The following is a 27,871-nucleotide window of genomic DNA, read 5'->3' as shown; positions in this document are numbered from 1 at the left end:
TACCAAATAAAAAAAAATTTTTTTTTAATTTACTGTAGTTTAATTCTGTTAATATTAACTGAAAATAGAACCCTGTAAATAAGTGTAGATATTTGCCAAACTCATCCCCAGATTAAGTGATTGGTCATTACATTTGTTCTTAAAACATCAAAGACAGCGAAGAGTAATAAAATTGGTTTTATCATTTTTATTAGATATTCATCTACTGGAAGAATTGAATGAAATGAAAAATAAGAGAAAACAGGCTTAGTACTGGATGGGTGAGTCAAGTAAATAATGAAAGAATTATATACTGAAGATCCAAAATTATATTAATTGACCATGAAAATGTCAAACAAATTATTTTAATTTCTCTTTAATACATTCTGATGCACAAAAATGAGAGTGCCATGAGAAAAGCAGTGTAATAATTGTATGTTATTTATCTACAAGATTGAGCTACACATTTCTAGAGAAATGTTATCATCATGTTTCTAAATCACATATATTCAGATACATATCATAAGTTTTTAATTCAATTTATAACCTGCTGAGAAATTTCTTAAAATATTTTTAAATGTGTTTTGATTTTAAGAGAACTCTATGAGCAACAACGTTAGATCTTTAAAAACATATAAAGTAAAAAACGATTTAATAATTCATCATATTTGCATAGCCAGAAGGTAAGAAATACTTACGTATTTTTTGTGAAATTATATAAGCTCACCGGTGATGGAGTCAGACTTTCTAATTAGCAAAACGGGAAATTAGTTGTGAACAACAAGAGACAGATATTCAGTATTATTCTGGAGGCGAAATACTTGGAAGTATTCTGAAACAAGTTTAATAAAAACATTTAACATATTCTTGGAATAGGCAGATTTCAATGTGCTTGTGTTTTTTCAATTGAAATCATATCCTACATATAAATGATATTTTTGATTAAATTTGATGTACTGGACTTGATTGTTCAATTGTAGAAGGTTCTCGTAAACTTTCTATAAGAAGAGATACTCTCATATTTTTTTGTTAAATTTTTCACTTTTCCACAACGGCTTCTTTGTGACACAGATAATTAATGCAGTTTGGCTTTACCAGAAACAGTGTAATAAATTTAGATGTTTAGTTAATCGTATGCTTCTCATGAAATTTTCATGCAAAAAATCTGTGATGTGTTTATTAATGGTTGGTTAATAATGGCATATGTGAGGCTGTAATTTTACAAGCTTTTCATGTCAAATGTACTATGTCAGATTAATTAAAAGGAGAAGAAGCTTGTCAATATTTTACTGGCATCTTAACTTTTGAATTATCTTTTTACATCTGAAAATTGTTTGATTCTGTAAAAATTAAATTCTCTTCTTTTATACAAGTTAATACTTAAAAAAACTTGCAATAATCTTTGTTTAATTTAGCATCTATACCCATTACATACCACGTAATTATAATTATACCATTATAATTTAGTCTATATACCCAGTGAATACTTTTCTTATGAAAAATATTATATCATTTTTAGTAATAAAAAATGATGACCTCTACTGTTATTGTCTACTCATGTATATTTTTTGGAGATTAAGAAATTCATTTGTATCATAAACTTTGGTTTTCATGTGGTGTTAGTTATAAATATAGATTATTTGTATAAAAAGTCATTTCCAGACATAACCGACACATATTAGTGCTTTAAAACCCGCTTTGATAGTCACACTATTAATATTACTTTTTTTTGCAGAGTTTGGATCCACAAACTAGTGATTCAGTTTTGGAAGAAAATCTATTATCTTTGCCCATTAAAAAAGAAAAAATGCATGAATCTGTGCAAGAAGAACATTCTTTTGTACATCTTTCTAAGACAGATGATGGTCTGACAATATTTAAACAAGTAAGCTATTTTCTTCTTTATCTTGTTTTAAGTTAAAAACATAAAACCTAGTTATTGTAAGAATTCTTAATTATTCTATTCATTATGATATTTTTATTTGCTGTTTGTTGCTCACATATAATCATTTTGCATTTATGTCTAGCTTGAGATATTTTGATTTATGGTGTAAAAAACATTTTAGTAGAGTATAGGACGGTAAATAGCTTTGTTTAACCGATTGCATCTAACATTTTGTACAACAATACGTAACAAATAAAATACAGTGAGCAGGTGCCTCACGCCTTAAATGAAGGTGACTAACATAGTCATTTTATACCCACATTTAACATTGTTTATAAAAATGTTTTATAACAGTACAAAGCTATCCTTGCCTTTACGAACCTTGTTTAGTTTGTTACAGAAACTTTGTTACAGGTTTTGATAATCCTTATTCTATGTCACCTTTTTTTTTTTTTTTTTTTTTGTCTTCAATCATTTGACTGGTTTGATGCAGCTCTCCAAGATTCCCTATCTAGTGCTAGTCGTTTCATTTCAGTATACCCTCTACATCCTACATCCCCAACAATTTGTTTTACATACTCCAAACGTGGCCTGCCTACACAATTTTTCCCTTCTACCTGTCCTTCCAATATTAAAGCGACTATTCCAGGATGCCTTAGTATGTGGCCTATAAGTCTGTCTCTTCTTTTAACTATATTCTTCCAAATGCTTCTTTCTTCATCTATTTGCCGCAATACCTCTTCATTTGTCACTTTATCCACCCATCTGATTTTTAACATTCTCCTATAGCACCACATTTCAAAAGCTTCTAATCTTTTCTTCTCAGATACTCCGATTGTCCAAGTTTCACTTCCATATAAAGCGACACTCCAAACATACACTTTCAAAAATCTTTTCCTGACATTTAAATTCATTTTTGATGTAAACAAATTATATTTCTTACTGAAGGCTCGTTTAGCTTGTGCTATTCGGCATTTTATATCGCTCCTGCTTCGTCCATCTTTAGTAATTTTACTTCCCAAATAACAAAATTCTTCTACCTCCATAATCTTTTCTCCTCCTATTTTCACATTCAGGGGTCCATCTTTGTTATTTCTACTACATTTCATTACTTTTGTTTTGTTCTTGTTTATTTTCATGCGATAGTTCTTGCGTAGGACTTCATCTATGCCATTCATTGTTTCTTCTAAATCCTTTTTACTCTCGGCTAGAATTACTATATCATCAGCAAATCGTAGCATCTTTATCTTTTCACCTTGTACTGTTACTCCGAATCTAAATTGTTCTTTAATATCATTAACTGCTAGTTCCATGTAAAGATTAAAAAGTAACGGAGATAGGGAACATCCTTGTCGGACTCCCTTTCTTATTAGGGCTTCTTTCTTATGTTCTTCAATTGTTATTGTTGCTGTTTGGTTCCTGTACATGTTAGCAATTGTTCTTCTATCTCTGTATTTGAACCCTAATTTTTTTAAAATGCTGAACATTTTATTCCAATCTACGTTATCGAAAGCCTTTTCTAGGTCTATAAACGCCAAGTATGTTGGTTTGTTTTTCTTTAATCTTCCTTCTACTATTAATCTGAGGCCTAAAATTGCTTCCCTTGTCCCTATACTTTTCCTGAAACCAAATTGGTCTTCTCCTAACACTTCTTCCACTCTCCTCTCAATTCTTCTGTATAAAATTCTAGTTAAGATTTTTGATGCATGACTAGTTAAACTAATTGTTCTGTATTCTTCACATTTATCTGCCCCTGCTTTCTTTGGTATCATAACTATAACACTTTTTTTGAAGTCTGACGGAAATTCCCCTTTTTCATAAATATTACACACCAGTTTGTATAATCTATCAATCGCTTCCTCACCTGCACTGCGCAGTAATTCTACAGGTATTCCGTCTATTCCAGGAGCCTTTCTGCCATTTAAATCTTTTAATGCTCTCTTAAATTCAGATCTCAGTATTGTTTCTCCCATTTCATCCTCCTCAACTTCCTCTTCTTCCTCTATAACACCATTTTCTAATTCATTTCCTCCGTATAACTCTTCAATATATTCCACCCATCTATCGACTTTACCTTTCGTATTATATATTGGTGTACCATCTTTGTTTAACACATTATTAGATTTTAATTTATGTACCCCAAAATTTTCCTTAACTTTCCTGTATGCTCCGTCAATTTTACCAATGTTCATTTCTCTTTCCACTTCTGAACACTTTTCTTTAATCCACTCTTCTTTCGCCAGTTTGCATTTCCTATTTATAGCATTTCTTAATTGCCGATAGTTCCTTTTACTTTCTTCATCATTAGCATTCTTATATTTTCTACGTTCATCCATCAGCTGCAATATATCGTCTGAAACCCAAGGTTTTCTACCAGTTCTCTTTATTCCGCCTAAGTTTGCTTCAGCTGATTTAAGAATTTCCTTTTTAACATTCTCCCATTCTTCTTCTACATTTTCTACCATATCTTTTTTACTCAGACCTCTTGCGATGTCCTCCTCAAAAATCTTCTTTACCTCCTCTTCCTCAAGCTTCTCTAAATTCCACCGATTCATCTGACAACTTTTCTTCAGGTTTTTAAACCCCAATCTACATTTCATTATCACCAAATTATGGTCGCTATCAATGTCTGCTCCAGGGTAAGTTTTGCAGTCAACGAGTTGATTTCTAAATCTTTGCTTAACCATGATATAATCTATCTGATACCTTCCAGTATCGCCTGGCTTTTTCCAAGTGTATATTCTTCTATTATGATTTTTAAATTGGGTGTTGGCAATTACTAAATTATACTTCGTGCAAAATTCTATAAGTCGGTCCCCTCTTTCATTCCTTTTGCCCAGCCCATATTCACCCACTATATTTCCTTCCTTGCCTTTTCCAATGCTTGCATTCCAATCTCCAACTATTATTAAATTTTCATCTCCCTTTACGTGTTTAATTGCTTCATCAATCTCTTCGTATACACACTCTACCTCATCATCATCATGGGCGCTTGTAGGCATATAAACGTTAACAATCGTTGTCGGTTTAGGTTTTGATTTTATCCTTATTACAATGATTCTATCGCTATGCGTTTTGAAATACTCCACTCTCCTCCCTATCTTCTTGTTCATCACGAAACCTACTCCTGCCTGCCCATTATTTGACGCTGAGTTAATTACTCTAAAATCACCTGACCAAAAGTCGCCTTCCTCTTCCCACCGAACCTCACTAATTCCTACTATATCCACATTCACCCTATCCATTTCCCTTTTTAAATTTTCTAGCCTACCAACCTTTTTTAAGCTTCTAACATTCCACGCTCCGACTCGTAGAATGTTATTTTTTAATTTTCTGGTGACCCCTTCCTTAGTAGTCCCCACCCGGAGATCCGAACGGGGGACTATTTTACCTCCGGAATATTTTACCTCCGGAATATGTCACCTTAGTCGATGACATTTTTGTTTCCAAACAAGGTTGATGTGTTTTTTTATATTTACACCAACAACCTGTTTCTTTTACCAAACCATTTAGATTGTGGTTAAGATCATTTTTCTATTGATCTATTAATTTACTGCAAATGCCTACAATATTTCACTTTTCTGGAACTATCATGTGTGATTATATATTGAAAGGTTCCAGTTGAATATTATTATAGAAGTACTCACATGGATGAGTTATTTCTATGAAAACCAATTTGTTTTATCATTGTAAGAAAAGTAGATATATTTTTAATATTTGTTAATTATATAAAGATAATAAATTATTATTATTATTTTATGTTTTGCTGCAGAGTATGGATGCACAAACTGATAGTTCATTTTTTGATGAAGATCCATTATCTTTGAGTATTAAAAAAGAAATCAAGCATGAAACAGAGCGAACAGAACATTTGATTGCTCCTGTTGCTATGACAGATGATAAACCGACAACATCTAGACAAGTAAGATATTTTCATTTACTTTTTGATGGTTTACCTAATGTTTAGCATTCTAGTTTAACACTAGATATTTTGATTAAAAGCTTAAAAAAGTGATACCAAACTGTATGTGAAATGATAAAACAGTATGTGTAGGATTGTACGATTGACAAGTCACTCCTGAAAACTCGTGGCTTTTGATAAAGAATAAACATTCCGAGCGAGGTTTTATATAAGGTCTCTTGTTTCTTTCTTCGTAGTGCCAAAATATACTGTTCTTCATCACACAACAAACCTACTGAAATGCAGCTGATATATTCTTGCAAGTAAATTTATAATCTATTCACAGAAACCAGTTTTATGAAGAACATTGTTGTCCTCAGAGAAACTACTTCATTGTGTCTCTTATGGTACTGTAAATGTGGCACAGCCATAACAAATTCTGTAACATATCAAACTGTTTACTACCTCCCAACAGACAGCATGTTGCATTATTGCTGTTGAAACATCCATAAAACAGAAATGAATAAATGTAAGAAATATTGTACTTCTTAATACTTCATGTATAGTTTTTAGTGTGGTATTTATGTGTTTTCTGGGGGTTCCTTGGGATTTTTTAATGTGGTTTTATGGGGTTTTTCAGTACTCATTGTTTAGAATCTTTTTTTCATGTGTATTAAATTATAATTGGTAATTATAATAAAATGATTATTCAATAGTAATATGACTATTGCATGATATAAATCTGAAAATTAGAATATATTTAAGTGCTATTATTTTTTAGCAAAGTATCAGCTTTCTCAAAACAAGGTTAATTTCTTAGTTTCTTTTCACAGAGAATTGAATTCATATTTAAATGGTAGTATAAATTAAATTTGTGCTTAAATAGTTGGCAGCTTTAAACATCCACTAGGAACTGTTGAAACCATTCCCAGTATTGAATTCACTTTGCACAGTCTCTGGCCAATAACTGTTGAATCGCTTTATATTGGACAAGACTGAGCTTATTACAAGGTGCAGTTGTTTTTCTTTTAAGCTAACTTTTGCATGGATTTGTTAAGACTACATCACATAGTTGTCTATACGTCTTCATCAAGTACTTATGGTGTACCACTTCACTCATATTTCTTTACTGATCCAATCTCCCCAAAGTCTTCGATTAGTGTTCGTACGCTATATCGATTAGGAACCAGTATACCTGGAAATCTAATAAAATACTAATCTTTCACTGTCTGTATATACTCCTTATGCTTATGAAGATGTGTTAAATGAGAAATATTCACTGTTCAGTGTGCACATGGAAAGACAGCTTCAATCATATCTTCTTTAGTTGAGACACATATTCTTGTCGCAACATCCTGATCGGGTCATGGAAGCTAACTGCATTCAATACAGAATTACAAACCTTTGTAGAAAACATTACTCATATTAACACAGAATAAAATCCCTCAACCTATAATCATGTTTATGTTGGTATGTAGTTACTTTTCGAATGCACTGGATTATGAACTTCCTGTTAGAGCTCGCGCTTTAGAATGGTATATTTTCATCAAGTTAGATGGTACCAGTGAATTTAATTGACAGAATCTGATAACTGCTGAATATTTTGTCTACAAAGATGCTAATCTTGTTACCAAAATAGCTGTGAAAAAAATATGTGTGGCTTTGTGTGAGTTGTAAAGGGTGAGAAAAATTCAGTCTCCTTCTTTAAAAATTGACCATAAAATACAAACAACTTAGTGATTGATTTGCCCTGTTAACCAGTTTTAGAGATCTTAGCAATGAAATTTATATAATTTATTTATAAAGAGATGGTTTCATCATTACTCGAAATTTGATCAATATTGACTGTTGAAGAAAAATAAGTAACTTCTTAATAATCAACTAATTTTTTCTAAATGATGTGTTACTGAATTTGGATCTCAGGTGTTAATTACATGCTAAGATGCTATTGTACTGTTTTATCACATTGTTTGGCCAAAATTGTGCAAGAATGTTTCCCAAACATTGATACAATAAACTGTAGCTTTGATACTGCAATAAATCCACAATTGATCCGAAGTGATGTTCACTTTTTTTTTGTCTTCAGTCACTTGACTGGTTTGATGTAGCTCTCCAAGTTTCCCTATGCAGTGCTAGTCATTTCATTTCGGTATACCCCTACATCCTACATCCCTAACAATTTGTTTTACATATTCCAAACGTTGCCTGCCTACACAATGTTTTCCTTCTACCTGTACGTCCAATATTAAAGCGACTATTCCAGGATGCCTTAGTATGTGGCCTATAAGTCTGTCTCTTCTTTTAGGTATATTTTTCCAAATGCTTCTTTCTTCATCTATTTGCCGCAACACCTCTTCATTTGTCACTTTATCCACCCATTTGATTTTTAACATTTTCCTATAGCACACCATTTCAAAAGCTTCTTATCTTTTCTTCTCAGATACTCCAATTGTCAAAGTTTCATTTCCATATAAAGCGACACTCCAAATGTATACTATAAAAAATCTTTTCCTGTAATTTATATTAATTTTTAATGTAAACAAATTATATTTCTGACGAAGGCTCGTTTCCCCTGTGCTATTTAGCATTTTATGTTGCTCCTGCTTCGTCAATCTTTAGTAATTCTACTTCCCAAATAACAAAATTCTTCTACCTCCATAATCTTTTCTCCTCCTATTTTCACATTCAGTGGTCCATCTTCGTTATTTTTACTACAATTCATTTCTTTCGTTTTGTTCTTGTTTATTTTCATGCAGTAGTTCTTGTATAGGACTTCATCCGTGCCGTTCATTGTTTCTTCTAAATCCTTTTTATTCTGAGCTAGAATTACTATCATCAGCAAATCGTAGCATCTTTATATTTTCACCTTGTACTGTTACTCCGGATCTAAATTGTTCTTTAACATCATTAATTGCTAGTTATATGTAAAGATTAAAACGTAACTGGGATAGGGAACATCCTTGTCAGACTTCCTTTCTTATTATTATTATTATTATGCTTTTACGGCCAACATGGGACCACTTAAGTCAATTTTAGTTGGATCTTTTCTGAGAAAAGCGTGTTATTTTACTCTTTCGAGCTGCCCAGTATTTCTTCATCCGTTCAGATCTTGCTTTCTTTTCTTCATCCGTAAACACCCTCTTCGTTGTATTTTGTCGTTTGTCTGTCTTTTGTTTAAATCTAATGCTTTTATCTTTTAGCTTTGTAATTTTTCCAGTTTTATTCTGTAGGTCAGTCAGGGAAATTCCCAATTCTTTCATATCTTCTCTAATTTCTTTGATCCATCCTACTTCTAGCTTTTGGAACCAGAGCTTTTCAATGATATTTCTTGACAGTCTTGTTTCCGGTGTCCTTATGAGATAACCGAAGAAAGGGATTCTTTTTTTCCGCATAGTATCAGTAACAGGCTCTATTTCTCGATACACCACCTCATTTGGCACAATCCACCATTGGCCTTCTTTTTGGTGTTTTTTATTGATACACGTTCTGACAATTCTCCTCTCTATTTTCAGAATTTTTTCAATTCGGTTTTTCTGAGTGATTTTGAAAAGGGTCTCGCTTCCGTAGGTGACTTCTGGCTGTACTACAGTTTTATAATGTTTAAGTTTTGTTTTAGCAGAAAGGCATTTTTTGTTATATGTTGACCAAGTTAATTTTTGGGATTTAATCATTTTATTTGTCCTGTTTTGCCATGTCACTTTTTCATTTAAATTATAAGTTATTATTTCCCCTAGATATTTAAATTGTTTTACTATTTTAATTTTCTGATTGTTTACCGTAATGTGCTCTATTACCAGAGGATCTATGGCCATTAGTTCAGTTTTTTCGAAAGAGATATGAAGCCCTATCTTTTGTGCTAGGTTTTGAAGGCTCATGATTTGTGTTTTGGCTTCTTGAATATTATTTGCTAAAAGAGCGAGGTCATCTGCAAATCCTAGGCAATTTAGTGTGATGGAGTGTTTCTTAGTACCCATTTTTATATTTTTGGGATTTATTTCATACCATTTTCTCATGATAAATTCGAGGGCGCAGTTAAAAAGGAGTGGTGAGAGGCCGTCTCCTTGCCTCAATCCAGTTTTTATGTAGAAGGGTTGAGAGAGTTCACCTCTGAATTTCACTCTGGACTGGGTATTGGTTAAAGTTAATTTTATCATGTTTACGAGTTTAGGGTGAAGGCCCAGGTTTCTCAGAATATTCAGCATGGATGGTCGGTGTATACAATCATAGGCCCTTTTAAAGTCGACGAAGGTGATTATTAGTTGTTTTTTCCGTCTTTTATATAAGTCCATCATAAGTTTTAGGGATATTATTTGTTCCGGGCAACCTCTCCATGGCCTAAATCCCCCTTGGTATTCCCCAAGTTCCAGTTCAAGTTGGTCTTTGCATCGGTTGTATATGATTCTCGACAGGATTTTGTATGTGCAATCCAGGAGAGATATGCCTCTGTAGTTTTCCGGATTAGTTTTATCCCCTTTTTTATGTAATGGATGGATGAGGGCTGTGGTCCAGTGTTCTGGAAGTTTTTCTTCGTTCCATATTTTCACGAGGCATAGATGTAGGGAAGTTTTGACTGAATAAACTGATGAGTGTTTCCAGAGTTCTGCGAAAAGCTGGTCTTCTCCGCTTGCTTTGTAGTTTTTTATTTCATTTAAGGCTGCGAGAACTTCTTGAATTGTTGGCGGGTTGATATTTACTGGTGAAGTTTTAACTGGAGTTTCAGTGTCAATCTCAAAAAGCTCTGGGGGGTCGTCACAGTTGAGGAATCTATTGAAGGTTTCTGCCAAAATTTCAGCATTTTCTTTATTGGTGTGGGGCATATTTCCTTTTTTTCCTCTCAGCATAAGGGTGGGTGGTTCATATCTTTGAAGAGCCTGACCAAAAATTTTATAATAGTCTCGGAAATTAGTTTTCTTGGAACTTTCTTCTATTTGCTGAATCAAGTTTTTTTGGGCTTGTCGTTTGGTTCCTCTTATAATTTTCTGAGTTATTTTCCTTTGTTTGGTGAATTCATGGTTAGATTCTTCAGTTTTCTGGGTTTGGTGGTTGATCCAAGCCCGGTGTCGGTCTTTGACTGCTTTGTCACATTCTTCATTCCACCCTTGGTGTTTTTTTCTTGGGTTTATAGGGGCTAGTTCTTCAGCTATTTCTTTCAGTTGGGATGTCAGTTCTTTTAAATTATTAGTTAATTTGATTTTTTTTGTTGTTTCTTCAAAGATGGCCAAAACCAAAGATTTGTTTGGTTTTCTCATAAAATAGGTGGATTTTGAGATCATATTATGGTTTCTGCAAAATTCGACAAGTCTTTGGCCGTTCTTTACCAAGTTGGGCATTAAAGTCCCCTATTAAAATCTTTGTGTGGGTCTTATTTATGTTGTTTGCAGTTGGTCAAGAAGTTCCCAGAATTTGTCCATCTCTTCTCTATCTTTTTTAAGATTGTTTTTGTCATTGGTGGGAGCACGGACATTTATTATGGTGTAGAATTTATTGGCTGATTTTAGGGTTAAGGTTGAAATCCTGGGGGAGTAAGACTTAAATTCTACGACTGAGTCAATTATTTTAAGATTGATTGCAAATCCTGTTCCGAACTGTGGGCAATTCTTCATCACACGTTTCCCGGGGATTCCTTTGTAAATTCTGTAACCCTGAGATTCAAACGGCTCTCGATCGGTGTTTCTCATTTCTTGAAGTCCTGCGATTAGGATATTTTGTTTGTCCATTATGTCTGTTAGAGTTTTTAGTTTGCCGGGTTGAGTTAGAGAATTAATGTTGTGAGTGGCAATGTAGTTTATTTGCTTGTTTCTTATCCTCAATTTTGAAGTTGTGTTGTTTTTGGGTGTTTCCAAACGCTCCGATTCATTGTTATCTTTTAAGCAGCTGTCCACCGGATCCGAGTGCAGCCTTCTCTGGTATTTACCAGACGGTGGATTTTTTCTTAAAAGACCTTCCATATTTGACTTTCAAAGGCAAGTCAGCCTTGGGTGGGAATAAATTCCCGAGTTACAACTCTGGATGTGATCCAGAGAGGTGATTCCGATTTAGTTCACCAGTAGAAATCTCCACGTTTCTAACTGGTTATCCAGACGAACCAACGTGGAGGCGCAAACCGATTCTTTTTAATTGAGATTTTAAGTATGGAGAAAGTTTAAATCGGTTCCGGAATCATTTCGTCCACTTCCTTTCTTATTATAGCTTATTTCTTATGTTCTTCCATTATTATTGTTGCTATTTGGTTCCGGTAAATGTTAGCAATCATTCTTCTATCTCTGTACTTGAACCCTAATTTTTTAAATTGCTGAACATTTTATTCCAGTCTACGTTATCAAATGGCTTTTCTAGGTCTTTAAATGCCAAGTATGTTAGTTTGTTTTTCTTTAATCTTTCTTCTACTGTTAATCTGAGGCCTAAAATTGCGTCACTTGTCCCTATACTTTTCCTGAAACCAAATTGGTCTTCTCCTAACACTTCTTCCACTCTCCTCTCAATTCTTCTGTACAGTTAAGTTTGTTAAGTTTTACTGCGCAGTAATTCTACAGGTATTCTGTCTATTCCAGGAGCCTTTCTGCCATTCAAATCTTTTAATGCTTTCTTAAATTCAGATCTCAGTATTGCTTCTCCCCTTTCATCTTCTTTGACATCCACTTCTTCCTCTATAACATCATTTTCTAATTCATTTCCTCCGCATAACACTTCAATATATTCCACCCACTTGTCGACCTTTCCTTTCATATTATAAATTCGTGTACCATCTTTGTTTAACACATTGGATTTTAATTTATGTACCCAAAAATTTTCCTTAACTTTCCTGTATGCTCCATCTATTTTACCAATGTTCATTTCTCTTTCCACTTCTGAACACATTTCTTTAATCCACTCTTCTTTTGCTAGTTTGCACTTCCTGTTTGTTGTATTTCTTAATTGTCGATAGTTCCTTTTTACTTTCTTCATCACTAGCATTCTTATATTTTCTACGTTCATCCATCAGTTGCAATATATCATCTGAAACCTAAGGATTTGTACCAGTTCTCTTTGTTCCACCTAAGTTCGCTTCTGCTGATTTTTAAGAATTTCCTTTTTAACATTCACCCATTCTTCTTTTACATTTTCTGCTTTATCGTTTTTACTGAGACCTCTTGCGATGTCCTTTTCAAAAATCTTCTTACCTCCTCTACCTCAAGCTTCTCTAAATTCCACCGATTCATCTGACACCTTTGCTTCAGGCTTTTAAACAACAATCTACATTTCATTATCACTAAATTATGGTCGCTATCAATGTCTGCTCCAGGGTAAGTTTTGCAATCACTGAGTTTATTTCTAAATCTTTGCTTAACCATGATATAATCTATCATCAGATAGATTATATCTTGCAGTATCGCCTGGCTTTTTCCATGTGTATATTCTTCTACTATGATTTTTAAACTGGGTGTTGGCAATTACTAAATTATACTTCGTGCAAAACTCTATAAGTCGGTCCCCTCTTTCATTCTTATTGTCCAGCCCGTATTCACCCACTATATTTCCTTCCCGCCTTTTCCAATGTTTGCATTCCAGTCTGCCAACTGTTATTTAATTTTCATCTCCTTTTAGGAGTTTAATTGCTTTGTCAATTTCTTTGTATACACACTACTTCATCATCATCGTAGGCGCTTGTTAACAATCATTGTCGGTTTAAGTTTTGATTTTATCCTTATTACAATGATTTTATCGCTATGCATTTTGAAATACTCTACTCTCTTCCCTATCTTCTTGTTCGTAACAAAACCTACTCCTGCCTGCCCATTATATGAACCTGAGTCAATTATTCTAAAATCACCTGATTAAACGTCGTTTTCCTCTTCCCACCGAACCTCGCTATTTCCTACTACAGCTACATATATCCTATCCATTTCCCTCTTTAAATTTTCTAACCTACCAACCTTTTTTAGACTTCTAACATTTCACGCCCCGACTCGTAGAATGTTATTTTTTAATTTTCTGGTGACCCCTTCCTTAGTACTCCCCAGCCGGAGATCCGAACAGGGGACTAGTTTACCTCCGGAATATTTTACCAAGGAAGGCACCTCAATCATTGCTATACGAAAATGCAGAGAGCTACATTTTCTTGGAAAAAAGCAGCTGTAGTTTTCCATTGCTTTCAGCTGCGCAGTACTCAGAGGACTGAGTACTGCTGATATGACTGATAGGACTGAGTGATGTTGATGTGACCATTTAAGTCGTCCTGACCTACACCCTTAACAACTACTGAAAGAGCTGCTGCCCTCATTCAGGAATCATTCCTTAGTCTGGCTCTCAAGAGGTACCTCTCCGATATGATTGCACCTTCAGTCCAGCTACTCTGTATCACTGAGCACTCAAACCCCTGGCAAGACCTTGCTGAAACGGCAAGGTCTCATGATTTATAGAGGGAGATGTTCACTAGCTAACACTAAATGTCATTACTACGTGTTAATTAATTATGTTATTTTTTTAAAGATCTATTTGTTGCTCATAGAGTTCTCTAAAATCAGAACACATTTAAGAATCATTTAAACAAGACAAATTATTTCTCAGCAGATTATAAATTGCATTTTAAAAACTTATGGTATGAATCTGAATATATGTGATTTAGAAACATGATAACATTTCTCGACAAATGTGTAGCTCACTCTTATAGGTAAATAACATACAATTATTTCAGGTTTTATCTCAGCATACATTGCTTTTCTCATGGCACTCTCATTTTTGTGTATTAGAATGTATTAAAGATAAATTAAAATTCTTTGTTTGACATTTTCATGGTCAATTAATATAATTTTGGATCTTCAGTATATAATTCTTTCATTATTTACTTGACTCATCCATCCAGTACTAAGCCTGTTTTCTCTTTATTTTTCATTTCATTCAGTTCATCCAGTGGATGAAAATCTAATAAAAATGATAAACCGATCGTATTACTCTTCTGTGTGTTTGATTTTTTAAGAACAAATGTAATGCCCAATCACTTAATCTGGGGTTGAGTTTGGAAAATATCTACACTTATTGCCAGGATTCTATTTTCAGTCAACAATATTGACAGAATTAAACTACAGTAAATTTAAAAAAATTTGTTTTTTTTTATTTGGCATTATGAAATTACCTGTTGACTGACAAGTTTTAGTTTCTGTGCTATGTAGCGTATAGTTTGATTGTGTTACATTTTGTTTTCTGTATTTTAACTGCTAATACTAACAAAATTTTTATTTTTGCTACTCTGAAACTAACATATTGTGCTTGCTTAAATATGAACATAAGATATTTAATATTAAAGTATAAGTTGTCAATTTGTAGTAGGAATTATTAAAAATAACAAATTTTCCGATAGATTTTTAACTTAACAGTTACGTTTGTTTTTTAGGATCTTATTGAAGAAGTTATCAATGATGTGGAGGAAAGAATTACTGAAAGTAGTTTACAGAGATCAAAATGTGTGGTTTGCAATAAATTAAAATATAAGTGCATTTGTGATTATGTCATCGATGAAGAATATGAAGATTTTAACACTTTTTCTTTTAAAGAAAAGTGCTTGCAAATTACAGAAAAACCTGTTAAAGAAAGGAATGTCATATCTTCTCATCTTCCTATTCACACATGTGTTTTTTGTCAGGAGTCTTTCACTCAGAGATCTACATTACAGTCACACTTATCTATTCATGTTGTCAAAAAAAACTTAAAATGTAATTTTTCTAAAAAAACCTTTAATCAAAGCTGTATTTTAAAAACACATATCTCTACTAATAGAGATGACAAGAAATTCACTTGTAAATTTTGTAAAAAAACTTTTAATCAAAGCTGTACTTTAAAATTACATCTCTTTATTCATACTGGTGAGAAGAAATTCACTTGTAAATTTTGTAAAAAAACTTTCAATCAAAGCTGTAATTTAAAATTACATCTCTCTATTCATACTGATGAGAAGAAATTCACTTGTAATTTTTGTAAGAAATCATTTAGTCGAAAGAGTAATTTAAAAACTCATCTCTCTATTCATACTGGTGAGAAGAAATTCACTTGTAATTTTTGTAAGAAATCATTTAGTCAAAAGGATAATTTAAAAACTCATCTCTCTATTCATACTGATGAGAAGAAATTCACTTGTAATTTTTGTAAGAAATCATTTAGTCAAAAGAGTAATTTAAAAACTCATCTCTCTATTCATACTGATGAAAAGAAATTCACTTGTAATTTTTGTAAGAAATCATTTAGACATTACAGTAGTTTAAAAAGACATCTCTCTATTCATACTGATGAGAAGAAATTCACTTGTAATTTTTGTAAGAAATCATTTAGTCAAAAGAGTAATTTAAAAACTCATCTCTCTATTCATACTGATGAAAAGAAATTCACTTGTAATTTTTGTAAGAAATCATTTAGACATAACAGTAGTTTAAAAAGACATCTCTCTATTCATACTGGTGAGAAGAAATTCACTTGTAATTTTTGTAAAAAAACTTTTAATCAAAGCTGTAATTTAAAATTACATCTCTCTATTCATACTGGTGAGAAGAAATTCACTTGTAATTTTTGTAAGAAATCATTTAGTCAAAAGAGTAATTTAAAAACTCATCTCTCTATTCATACTGGTGAGAGGAAATTCACTTGTAATTTTTGTAAGAAATCATTTAGACATAACCTTAGTTTAAAAACTCATCTCTCTATTCATACTGGTGAGAAGAAATTCACTTGTAATTTTTGTAAGAAATCATTTAGTCAAAAGTGTAATTTAAAAACTCATCTCTCTATTCATACTGATGAAAAGAAATTCACTTGTAATTTTTGTAAGAAATCATTTAGACATAACTGTAGTTTAAAAACTCATCTCTCTATTCATACTGGTGAGAAGAAATTCACTTGTAATTTTTGTAAGAAATCATTTAGTCAAAAGGATAATTTAAAAACTCATCTCTCTATTCATACTGGTGAGAAGAAATTCACTTGTAATTTTTGTAAGAAATCATTTAGTCAAAAGAGTAATTTAAAAACTCATCTCGCTATTCATACTGGTGAGAGGAAATTCACTTGTAATTTTTGTAAGAAATCATTTAGACATAACCTTAGTTTAAAAACTCATCTCTCTATTCATACTGGTGAGAAGAAATTCACTTGTAATTTTTGTAAGAAATCATTTAGTCAAAAGTGTAATTTAAAAACTCATCTCTCTATTCATACTGATGAAAAGAAATTCACTTGTAATTTTTGTAAGAAATCATTTAGACATAACTGTAGTTTAAAAACTCATCTCTCTATTCATACTGGTGAGAAGAAATTCACTTGTAATTTTTGTAAGAAATCATTTAGTCAAAAGAGTAATTTAAAAACTCATCTCGCTATTCATACTGGTGAGAGGAAATTCACTTGTAATTTTTGTAAGAAATCATTTAGACATAACCTTAGTTTAAAAACTCATCTCTCTATTCATACTGGTGAGAAGAAATTCACTTGTAATTTTTGTAAGAAATCATTTAGTCAAAAGAGTAATTTAAAAACTCATCTCGCTATTCATACTGGTGAGAGGAAATTCACTTGTAATTTTTGTAAGAAATCATTTAGACATAACCTTAGTTTAAAAACTCATCTCTCTATTCATACTGGTGAGAAGAAATTCACTTGTAATTTTTGTAAGAAATCATTTAGTCAAAAGTGTAATTTAAAAACTCATCTCTCTATTCATACTGATGAAAAGAAATTCACTTGTAATTTTTGTAAGAAATCATTTAGACATAACTGTAGTTTAAAAACTCATCTCTCTATTCATACTGGTGAGAAGAAATTCACTTGTAATTTTTGTAAGAAATCATTTAGTCAAAAGGATAATTTAAAAACTCATCTCTCTATTCATACTGGTGAGAAGAAATTCACTTGTAATTTTTGTAAGAAATCATTTAGTCAAAAGAGTAATTTAAAAACTCATCTCTCTATTCATACTGGTGAGAAGAAATTCACTTGTAATTTTTGTAAGAAATCATTTAGTCAAAAGAGTAATTTAAAAACTCATCTCTCTATTCATACTGGTGAGAAGAAATTCACTTCATACTGGTGAGAAGAAATTCACTTGTAATTTTTGTAAGAAATCATTTAGTCAAAAGCATCATTTAAAAGGACATCTCTCTATTCATACTGGTTAGAAAAATTTTACATTTAATGTAAAATTTTTGTAATTTTTATCTAAAAACTTTTACACAAAAGTTAAATAAGGTTGACAGAGTGGTATAAATTATCTCTTATTTAGTATATAGGGTCTTTGGAGTTTGTAGCTAGTTTTTTCTTCTTTTTTTTTGCATTGCATATACACTATTATTAAAACTAATTATTTTATACATCAGATCATTTGGAATGATTTATATAATGTATGTACAATTCTTTTAATAAAAAAAACTTTTTAATAACTTGTATATTAAATGATTCATATTTCCTTTATTTCAGTTTGTCTAAGAAATTTGAAGACATTGTATGCCAAAATTGTGAATACATTTATGGTTATTGAAAATTAACATTTTGAGACCGCATGCAACATTTTTTTCGATAAACTTCTACAATTTTTGCATCCACACAATAAACCCTACACTATAGAACTTCTACGGTTTCTGTTCACCGACCTTTTGGTGTACGGCTTATGGTTTTCACAGACCTTTTTTGAAACTAATTTAACACCATTCAGGGTGTTGTTGCAGAGACTGAAACAAATCGATTATTCTGATAAGTAGAAATAATAATAAAGATAGATTTCTAAAAATCTTTATAATTTATTTTTTTTTATTTTTAACGAGCTGATAAACTGCATTTGAAACACCGAAACACAAAATTTGAGTTTAATAATATTAACGTATTTATCTGAGTGTTGAGAGTATGAAATAACCCCTCCCCATCGTTTACGCAAAACATTTAACGGGATAAACCGTTTAAATAGTTCTAGGTATGTCAAAATGAATAAACGAAAACAGAATTTTCACACGGTTATTATCGCTTGACGCAGTAAATAGTTTATGTTCAGCTTATGGTTTTTTGAGAAAAATATTATAATACATAGAAATAGATACACGCCGATTTAAAGTTATTTTATATAAGACATATGCATTTGAAAAGAAAATAATAATTAAATAATATTAAAGCCTTTTGCTTTAACGTGAATATAATTTATTTTAAACAAAAAGTATTGCAGCAAGATGTTCTAATAAAATGTTATTTTTATTGAAATTACTTAAATTGTATTCCTAACAATCTATAGACAATCAGAAAAATGTATTTGGATTTGGGGAAAAAGATTCATAGTACTCTTCTGATCGAAAATACTCTTTAAAGATTAATCGATGCAAAACTCTATTATTAATTTTACCTATAGAATAAAAAAAATTGTTTTTATTGTATAAAATTAGGGTATTTTTAAAAACTGTGTAAAAAATAGTAATAAAATTCTTAAAAAAATTTTAGAAAACTTTTTTTTTTTCATTTAATCCATTTATCTTAAAAATACAGTTTTACAGAAACACGATTAACTAAATATAACATAGTTAATCGTGTTTCTAACTTACTAGAAATTTTATAACTCGTTGAAAGGGGTCCATTAAGTGTTGCTTTCACAATCTTTATGACCGTAACGTATGTGAAACATGTGTTGTACAAATGATATAGTTTAAGAGCAGTAATGCCGATCTGTATACCCAGTCCATGCGCTGTCCCAGTCCCAGCGCTGAATACATCATCTACTTTTGAACGGCATTGTCATGCTGATACGTGAAAGTAAATTTGGTTCAGCGAAGAAGGTATGGAAAAGATACTTCATGCCTCGTTTATTTTAGTAAGCATGTAACATTTTACGAATGAAATGAAACGATGAAGACGTAAGTTAAATTAAATTCTATAACTACATTAGCAAAAGTTTATATATTTACCAAATTTTTACAAAACACGTTCGAAATAAGCGTCCGACGGAAGCATGCATCTTTGTGCTCGAAAGAGCTTATTGAGAGACGCCAGAAATTGTTGTTGAAAATTCGTTTTCAGTTCATCGATAATGGTGGAGGATTTGGTTCGTAAACTCTTTCCTTGAAAAAGCCCCAAACGAAAAACTGAAGAGAAATCTGGCAAACGCTGAATCCATCGTTCTCTACTGACAATTCGTTCTTTTACACAAAAAAAACCGCACGAACGCGTGCTAGTGAATTTTTTTATGTTTCTCCGTCGTATTTGAAGAAGCCGTCCCCTTTTCACCATTTGTTAACCGATAGTAGAAATCTACAAATATTGTACGGTAATACTTCTGTATCGACAATCCGGTCGCAAAATGGTGCTGTTCGATATCAGAATCGTATCATACACCGAATTTCTCATCATGAAATGGACGAATAAACATCCGCTGTGGCTTTTCAGTCATCCTGTACCTGGTGCCAATCGAATTAACACGCCCGGTTAAATGAAACCGTGTTTCGACCGACATAAAATTGAGCATCATCGGGTCTATTTCTTCATCGGTTTTTAAACACCGGATAGAACAATTAAAACTTTTCGGTTTCAATTCTCTTAAATTTTTGCAAAATCGTTACGCGATACGATTTCAAATTAAAATCGTGAAGATTCTTACGGAAAGATCTGCATTTTTTACCGCTTTGTTGTGATAACTTTCTTTGAATATCAGCTTTTGCCTCCGGAATCGTTCATTTCGTTTTGCCTTTGAAACCGATCCCGTTGAACGCTACTTTTTAAACAAATCGCGTACGCTATTCTGCTGAGCTACTGGCATTCGGAAATCTTTCCGCGAGTATTTGACGCGTTTCCTGAAAGGATCCAGAACGCACTTACCGTTTCCCTTTAAAACCCCTTCCCTCGACCTAATAAGGCGTTTTAGAAAAATATAACGGTAAAGAACGAAACTATACAGCGCTGAAGCACGAACGGTTTGCAACCGACAGTTAACAGACGTAGTAGTAGAAAGAAGCAGCGTTAAAAGTGACCTCAAATAATTGTATTTGGAACCGGGTTCGGTTCTGTTTTAAGTCTCTCATCTTGTGCATATGAATGTAATTTCGCTCCGTAATAGATCATTTCGAACTAATATAAACTGTAAAATAATCAAATACAGAATTAGTAAACGGAGTAAAATATGTGAGAACTTATTAAATGAATTTCATTATGCTAAAACAAGTTTGAAAAATTATTTTACGAATTATTTATTAAATTAAAATCTGCCAGTAATTCAATAAATATAACGTTTGATATACGAAATCTGTTGAGAAAATAACCGAACACTTTTAATTACTCGTCAACGGATATATTTAGTGACGTGCGGCTGGCAGAATTTGTTTCGCATACCCTCCTCTGAAACCACATATTCTTGGATTGGATCCACATGTTCTTGGATCTACTGTTATTTGAGTTGCACTCAAATAACAGTAGAAAGAACATCGAGTGGATGTTTGTCGGCGATTTCTTGAACAGACCGATCACGTCAATTTCGAAGCGATGTTCACTTTTTTCGATTTTAGTGAATTCTTGCCTGTATGTGAAACAATGAACCGTGCGTACTATAAAGGCGTTTAACAACGGTTACGCGAAAAGAGACCGGAGTTGTAGCGAGACAGCTCACGGTTCCGTGAAAAAAATGTGTTTTTTGACCCTATTTTTGGCGTTTTACATGGGATATATTAGAAACTAAGAGAGATACAGTTCTGGGACCAATTTTTTTCGATTTCCCAACTCAAAACCCGTAAGAAACAATTGAATTTGCCCCTTAATTGACCTTCCCAGAATTTCAGAAAGCCTTAAATTTACCCGGAGTAACTGAAACTAGGTCGAAATCTTTCACCCTGTATAACTCGCTAAAGAAGCGTTTTTGGATCTATGTTTATATGAACTTTTTTCTTATTTTTAGCCTCTAGAATGAGATGCTGAAGTCTTTTCCTATCACTCTGTATAACTGAATTTCAAAATAAAATACAATACTATACTCTTTTTTTCCCAATTTGTCACTTAGTTTATTTCTACTTTCCGGCTACAGCGATATATACTGCTACAACAGTTACAGCTGCAACGGGAAATTACTAGTAAATCGGTCAAAAAAATTAGTATTTTTTTTTTTTTTAAGTTTGGTGCCTTAAGGTGACGTTAAACCCCCCCTCCCTCCAAATAAATTTTATATAATCTGAAAAATAAATTTTTTATTCCAATGCTCCAAATTAAAAAAAATATATTTTTATCGGTCGGACGTTTGTGCGTGTGTATGTTGGCTTGTGTTTTGTCTTATAATTTTGGAACCCGTGGACCGATTTTCTTTAAACTTGGTAGACAACAGGCACTATCTTGGAGGGGGGAATGTATTAAACGTTTGCGAAAACTGGAAAAGGGATCAGGGTGTTTGGCCGAAATAAAATTTCAAATTTTTAACTGAGGCACTTTTAACAAACAAAAGTTGAAAACGTTTTTAATCGATATGAGAAATTACAAAAAAAAATTTTATTTAATATTTTCCCCCGAAGAATTTTTTTTTATTTACTTTACTTTAATTAGGGGTACGGCCGGACCGGGATTAAATTTAATAGAATTACACTTATGCAGAGAAATATTTTTCCCGTTTTATGAATTTTTAGTTACCCTTTTTGGAAATATATTATAGAAACTCTATAACAGTTAAGCTACAGACTATCGACTGACAGACTTCAATACTGCAAACAACTGGTACATACAGCACTGTACCAAATTTTTAGATCCTATAATGCCTCTACAAAAATTAAAAATTTTTAAACGGCGATAAATACCCAGCTTTTTTAAATAAGTACAAAATTTTATGTTATCAATGCCTTATATTTATATGTAGATAAACCGCAATATTTGAGCTAAATTTCAATTTTTAATGGATAACGGGGTCACATTAAGTCGGCATTAAGCAGATAATGAAAACAATTACAACAAATATAATTATAAATACGAGGGTTATTTTTTTTTCAAGGTCCAATCACTCACAATGGTGCACCATTGGTGAGAGACTTCAATACCGCAAACTGTGTGCGAAATGAGTTCCCAAGATGCTGTCCGACCATCACAAATAATGAGAATGGATGCCTCCCTAACGTTTCTCCAGCACTACCACAATGAAGGAGAAGATTTTTTGAACAAAATTGTCACAGGGGACGAGACACGAGTCCATTTCGAAACTGAAGAAACAAAAGAACAATCCAAACAGTGGATGCATTCCCCTTCTCCCAGTAAACCGAAGAAGTTCAAGCGAACCTTCCTTCTCCAACAGAAAGTGTATGGCTACTGTGTTCTGGGACCAGAATGGAGTTCTCTTGGTGGAATTCATGGAACGTGGCACGACCATCACTGCATGACTCTTCAACGTCTACAAAGGGTGATTCAGAATAAGGGGAGAGGAATGTTGTCATCAGGCATTGTCATTCTCCATGATAATGGTCGGCCGCACACTGCAAAGAAGATCCTGCAGCGTTTTCATCGGGAAGTGTTTGATCACCCACCATACAGCTCGGACTTAGCTCCATCTGATTTTCACCTCTTTACTCACATGAAACGCCGGCTAGGAGGACAACATTTTGACACAGACATCGAGCTGCAGACCACCGTAGAAACATGGCTGAAAACAGGCAGCTCCGTTCTATGACGAGGGTGTCGGAAAGTTGGTACCTCGCTACGACAAATGTCTAAATCGGAGTGGCGACTATGTAGAGAAATAGCGTAACTATGTAAGTACTTGTTACAAATAAAAAATTTTTTATTTTCACTGTGTTTTTAATTTCGTGACCGATCAGACCTAGAAAAAAAATAAACCTCGTAAATAATATTTGTTTTTCTTATTTTAAATGCGATTAAGGATACCGAAGTATGCCATGTTCCGGCATTTGCCCTATTGTATCAAGGGAAACCGTGGGAAAACCTTGATAAGAACAGCTTGAAAATATTTTTGTCTATGATACATTATCAGATTACAGGCAAATAACATAAGTAGAAAAAAAACTTATACGTTATGATAATACTAAAATTTTAATTATAATAAATCTTTATGATTTATAAATTTCTTCCACATCTGATATCCATCCTTTTTCCCTGTTAAAAAAAAAAAAACAAAAATTATTGTAATAACGATCTACAATCTCTTATCAATAAAATATTGTTACCTGTTATCCCTATCTTCAGGAGAATATACAAAGAATTGAGTGAAAAAACACATCTATAATGATGGTTCATTGCGAGTAAAAAAAAAAAAAAATCAGTTATTTTTCCATTATAAATAAATAAAAAAATTATTGTCCTTTAATGAGCAAAGATTGTTTACTATGCTCAATTTACAATGTATGAACATAATTCTGCCTTTTGTATGAACAACGTAAACAAGCAAATCGATTTCAACTTTAGATGACTGTGATAACATTTAACGAATCAATCTTTTTTTAACTAATATTTCTTCTGCTACCTCTTTAGGCTTCGTATTGATGGCATATAGACCCACAGTCTGGTCATTGGAACTCTTGCTAATTGTAATCTTACGTAGCAATTAATTTACTGTTAAAGCTAAATATTTAAAACTTATATTTAGGTATAAAATAAATAATAGGGTACATAGGCATACTAGGAACAGACTTTCCTTTTATAACTAGACTGATTTACCGTTAACAACTCTTCTTTTAGCTGCGCGATTACCGACGTGGTTGATGTCTGTACACCTTTATGGCCACAAGCATGAATTTAGCCGATGGCAGGATCTACCTTCACAAAAACAGACTTTGTTTGCTATAGTTGAATGAATCGACTGATTCCTGTACATTCAGTTCAGCAGTAAGGCTTATACCATAAGCGTCACCCTTAATGACAGACCGTTTTTCCTCTGGCTATGTTGCTGTCTAGCATCCAAGAGTGTTTATTTAAACGCGTTAATTAAGTCTTGTATTCTGATCGTTAAATAATAATACATTATATACATCGTTATGCTACTTCGTAGATTATAAAAAAGGTACTACTTCAGAATTTGCCTGTATAGACCAAGGAGAACTGTGGTAAAAGCTTGATCACAGCAGCATTACAAAATCATAATTCTTAAAAAAAAATTATGTGATTAAACATATATATATATAAAATATTTTTTTGAAAATTCAAATATTTCATCAACATATTGACCACTGTGCTAATTAAATTAAAAAATAACAAACACCACCAAAATACAGTAATAGAAAAAAAATCTAAAAAAGTGGAGTTATGTTATTACAAATTTTGTGGTTGTCCAGCACGAGTGGGTTCCCAGGTTCGAATCTCGGTTAGGCATGTCATTTTTAACCGGAGGTTAAAAAAAAAATTGTGACTGCATAAGAACATTTTAGTCATTTTATCTGTGTTGTCTTCTGGTGCATGGCCAATTACCTTCAGATCCTCTCTTATTTCTCTGATCCATCTGCATCCTGTCTTGATGTTTTTCAATTCGAGATTGTAATGTACTGGAACTTTCTTGAAGTCTTGAATCTTCTGATTCAAGAAGATTTATGCAATTAAATATTGGAGTAATAAATTGTAAATTGCAAAAAATTAGCAAATATTTCAAATAACTTTTCATTTGTTAAAAATAAATATTTTGTTAATAGGCTATTAATTATGATTCTGACCATCTAAAAATATTGTGCTGTTGCCTACTGTAAGGTATTTCTATGCAATTTATTGAAATTATTAATTTATATTGTTCAAGTTGTATCTTTCTTCTACCTGCAATAAAGATATATAAATGACTTGAGTATTTATTGTTTTTCCATAATTAATTTTAGTGTTCCTTTATAATTTTATTTTATAATAACATAGTGTATATTCAAAACTTTGATCGTATTGAGAATTCATGTTAACTGTGTCTCGATTTGTTTTGAATTTTTAATGTTTACTGTATATATTTTTTGTTTTTATTTAAACGTGAATGTCTTTTTTCTTTTTCCTTTTTTTGAAAGCGTTTTGTATTATTTTTAAATTTATCCATTAGGATTAATCGATTACATTTATTACCAAATTACAGTAGAATTGGCTTCTATAAAAATAAAAATTATAAATAAAATTATTGAATATAATGAACGCTACAATAAAAAATATATTAATTCCTGAATTTAAAAATCATAAAATTTGTTAACAAACATAACAAGTGCGTAATTATTATTCAGAACTAATCCATTAGTGAAAAAAAAACTCTAGAATTTTTAGGTTCCTTAGTTCTAGTTTATAAAACTGGAAATGAAACTGTAATGTTGCAAAGAAAGAAAATGAGGAATAATATCTAATATGGAACAAAAGAACTAAAATTTTAAAGGGTTCAGAAAAAATTCTAACTTATTTTCCAAGTGATTATTACACTGAGCAATAAATATACTAAGCGCAATTGAGTTTACTTGTTTCTTACAACTAATAATGACTTCTAATTAAAAATATAAATACTGTGGTTTTCATGTGGTGTTAGTTATAAATATAGATTATTTGTATAAGTCATTTCCATACATAACTGACACAGGTTAATGGTTTAAAACCCGGTTTGATATATAACAAGTCTTAAATTATTATTATTAAATTATTATTGGGGCTTACCCCCTTGTTCATGATTGTATTTTTATTTTACAGGTACAATAGCTATATGGAAAATATCTATCTAAATCTAAAATTTATGCCAGGAGAGCTTGGCTTCAAAATACACCATAAAGGGGGAAACGAGGTAAAAAGTTTGTGAACCCCTGCATTAAGTTATACAGAGTAGATCAGGTAAAGCATGATATTTTCACTTTCATTACGCATCTTCTGTGAATGTAAATCTATGGAAAGACTATTCTTACTGAACATCCATTGTTTCACCTTATCTTTCATCCTTTTTTTCTTTCTTTATTAGCTTTTGAAGATATATACCAGACCTTGTAACAACCTGCTGCAGAGTTAGCCCATTCTTGGAGTAGTCTAGTAGAGGAAGATTGACTGAGGTCCCAATGCTGAACTCTTTGTTTCCAGTTCAATCAATGGCTGCACAATACATCTAACAGCTGAACTGAGTATCTAGTGATGAAAGCAACCCTCCTAAATACAAGTACTACACATTGTTACAACTCAAATTAAATGGGTAATGAGAATCTGGCTTAATTGTTACAGAGATCAGTTAGTTGGATACTACCTTATGCCACATAATTTTGGAATGGATAATTTTCCTTAGGGAAACCTGAGCCGGTTCTCATGTGGTTCTGTAACATCCGATGTAAAAACAATTGTAGCAAGTAGTTTTTTGTAATCTTTGAGTATGTAACATTGTCATTAATCAAAATTCTGGGTAAGATCATGATCTTCTGGGAAATTTGGAAGGGATGGATGCCCACTCTTTGGAAGGTGTTTGAAGCAATTATTTAGATGAAGCTGTTGTTCCTATTTCCAGAAACTTGTTTCCTTCTCTGTAGGCAAATCACTCACCCTTTAACACTTGATCCCCTCCTCCTTGGTGATGTTCAATGATTTTTGACTAGAAACCCAATGGATTTATGTTAAGGAAGTAAGAACCTCTAGTAATAAATCTTTGATATTAAGTGTAATTTAGTGGGGCAACTCTATGTAAGGACCTAAACAGGAACTCTTTATTCTATTTGGTGGTTTAAAATAAGTTTAGACTGAGGTTGAGATGCTTACAAAGTAAAGCTGGGTAATATATCATAAGTTGCAATGACTTTTCTATACCAAAAGTTTAATTTGTTTGCAAATAAATCCTTGTGAAATTTCTTGAATCCTATTCAGGTACAGAATTTTCAAGTTATTATTAGTTTAAGTATCAGTTACGTAACTTTTTTTTGTAAAGAAAACATCGATAGACAGTTTGTTTAAAAAAGTGATTGTTAACTGTGATTATTTGAGATAAAACCAGAAATAGTATAATGAAATTTTAATTATTTACAAAAGCAAGTATAGTATCAAGTTATTAATTAAATTAATCTTTCTGTGGTTTTTCTGTGGTTTCACCTTTTCTGAAAATAATTAAAACTGATAATTCTGAAGCGGTTAAAAATATTTATTAACATTGTTTATTTATTTTTACTATTTTTCTATCTTAAAGAGAAAAAATATTGAAACTTACTGAGCTAAAATATTTTTTTAATCGC

General features: G+C 32.1%; 1 protein-coding gene across 1 annotated transcript in view; it reads left to right on the top strand.

Annotated features, from left to right (window-relative positions):
* LOC142332766 (uncharacterized) overlaps positions 1-19,161 on the top strand; it is a 34,822-nt gene extending 15,661 nt beyond the window's left edge. The window contains exons 6-8 of the mRNA XM_075379381.1: positions 1,715-1,864; positions 5,637-5,786; positions 15,136-19,161. Of these exons, the coding sequence (XP_075235496.1) occupies positions 1,715-1,864; positions 5,637-5,786; positions 15,136-17,817 (2,982 nt within the window). The 3' untranslated portion in view covers positions 17,818-19,161. The remainder of the gene's footprint in view (positions 1-1,714; positions 1,865-5,636; positions 5,787-15,135) is intronic.
* The last annotated feature ends 8,710 nt before the right edge of the window (positions 19,162-27,871 follow it).

Source organism: Lycorma delicatula, chromosome 12 (genome assembly GCF_047948215.1).
Source record: "Lycorma delicatula isolate Av1 chromosome 12, ASM4794821v1, whole genome shotgun sequence".
NCBI classification, from domain to species: domain Eukaryota; kingdom Metazoa; phylum Arthropoda; class Insecta; order Hemiptera; family Fulgoridae; genus Lycorma; species Lycorma delicatula.
This window is presented reverse-complemented; position numbering and strand designations above follow the sequence as displayed.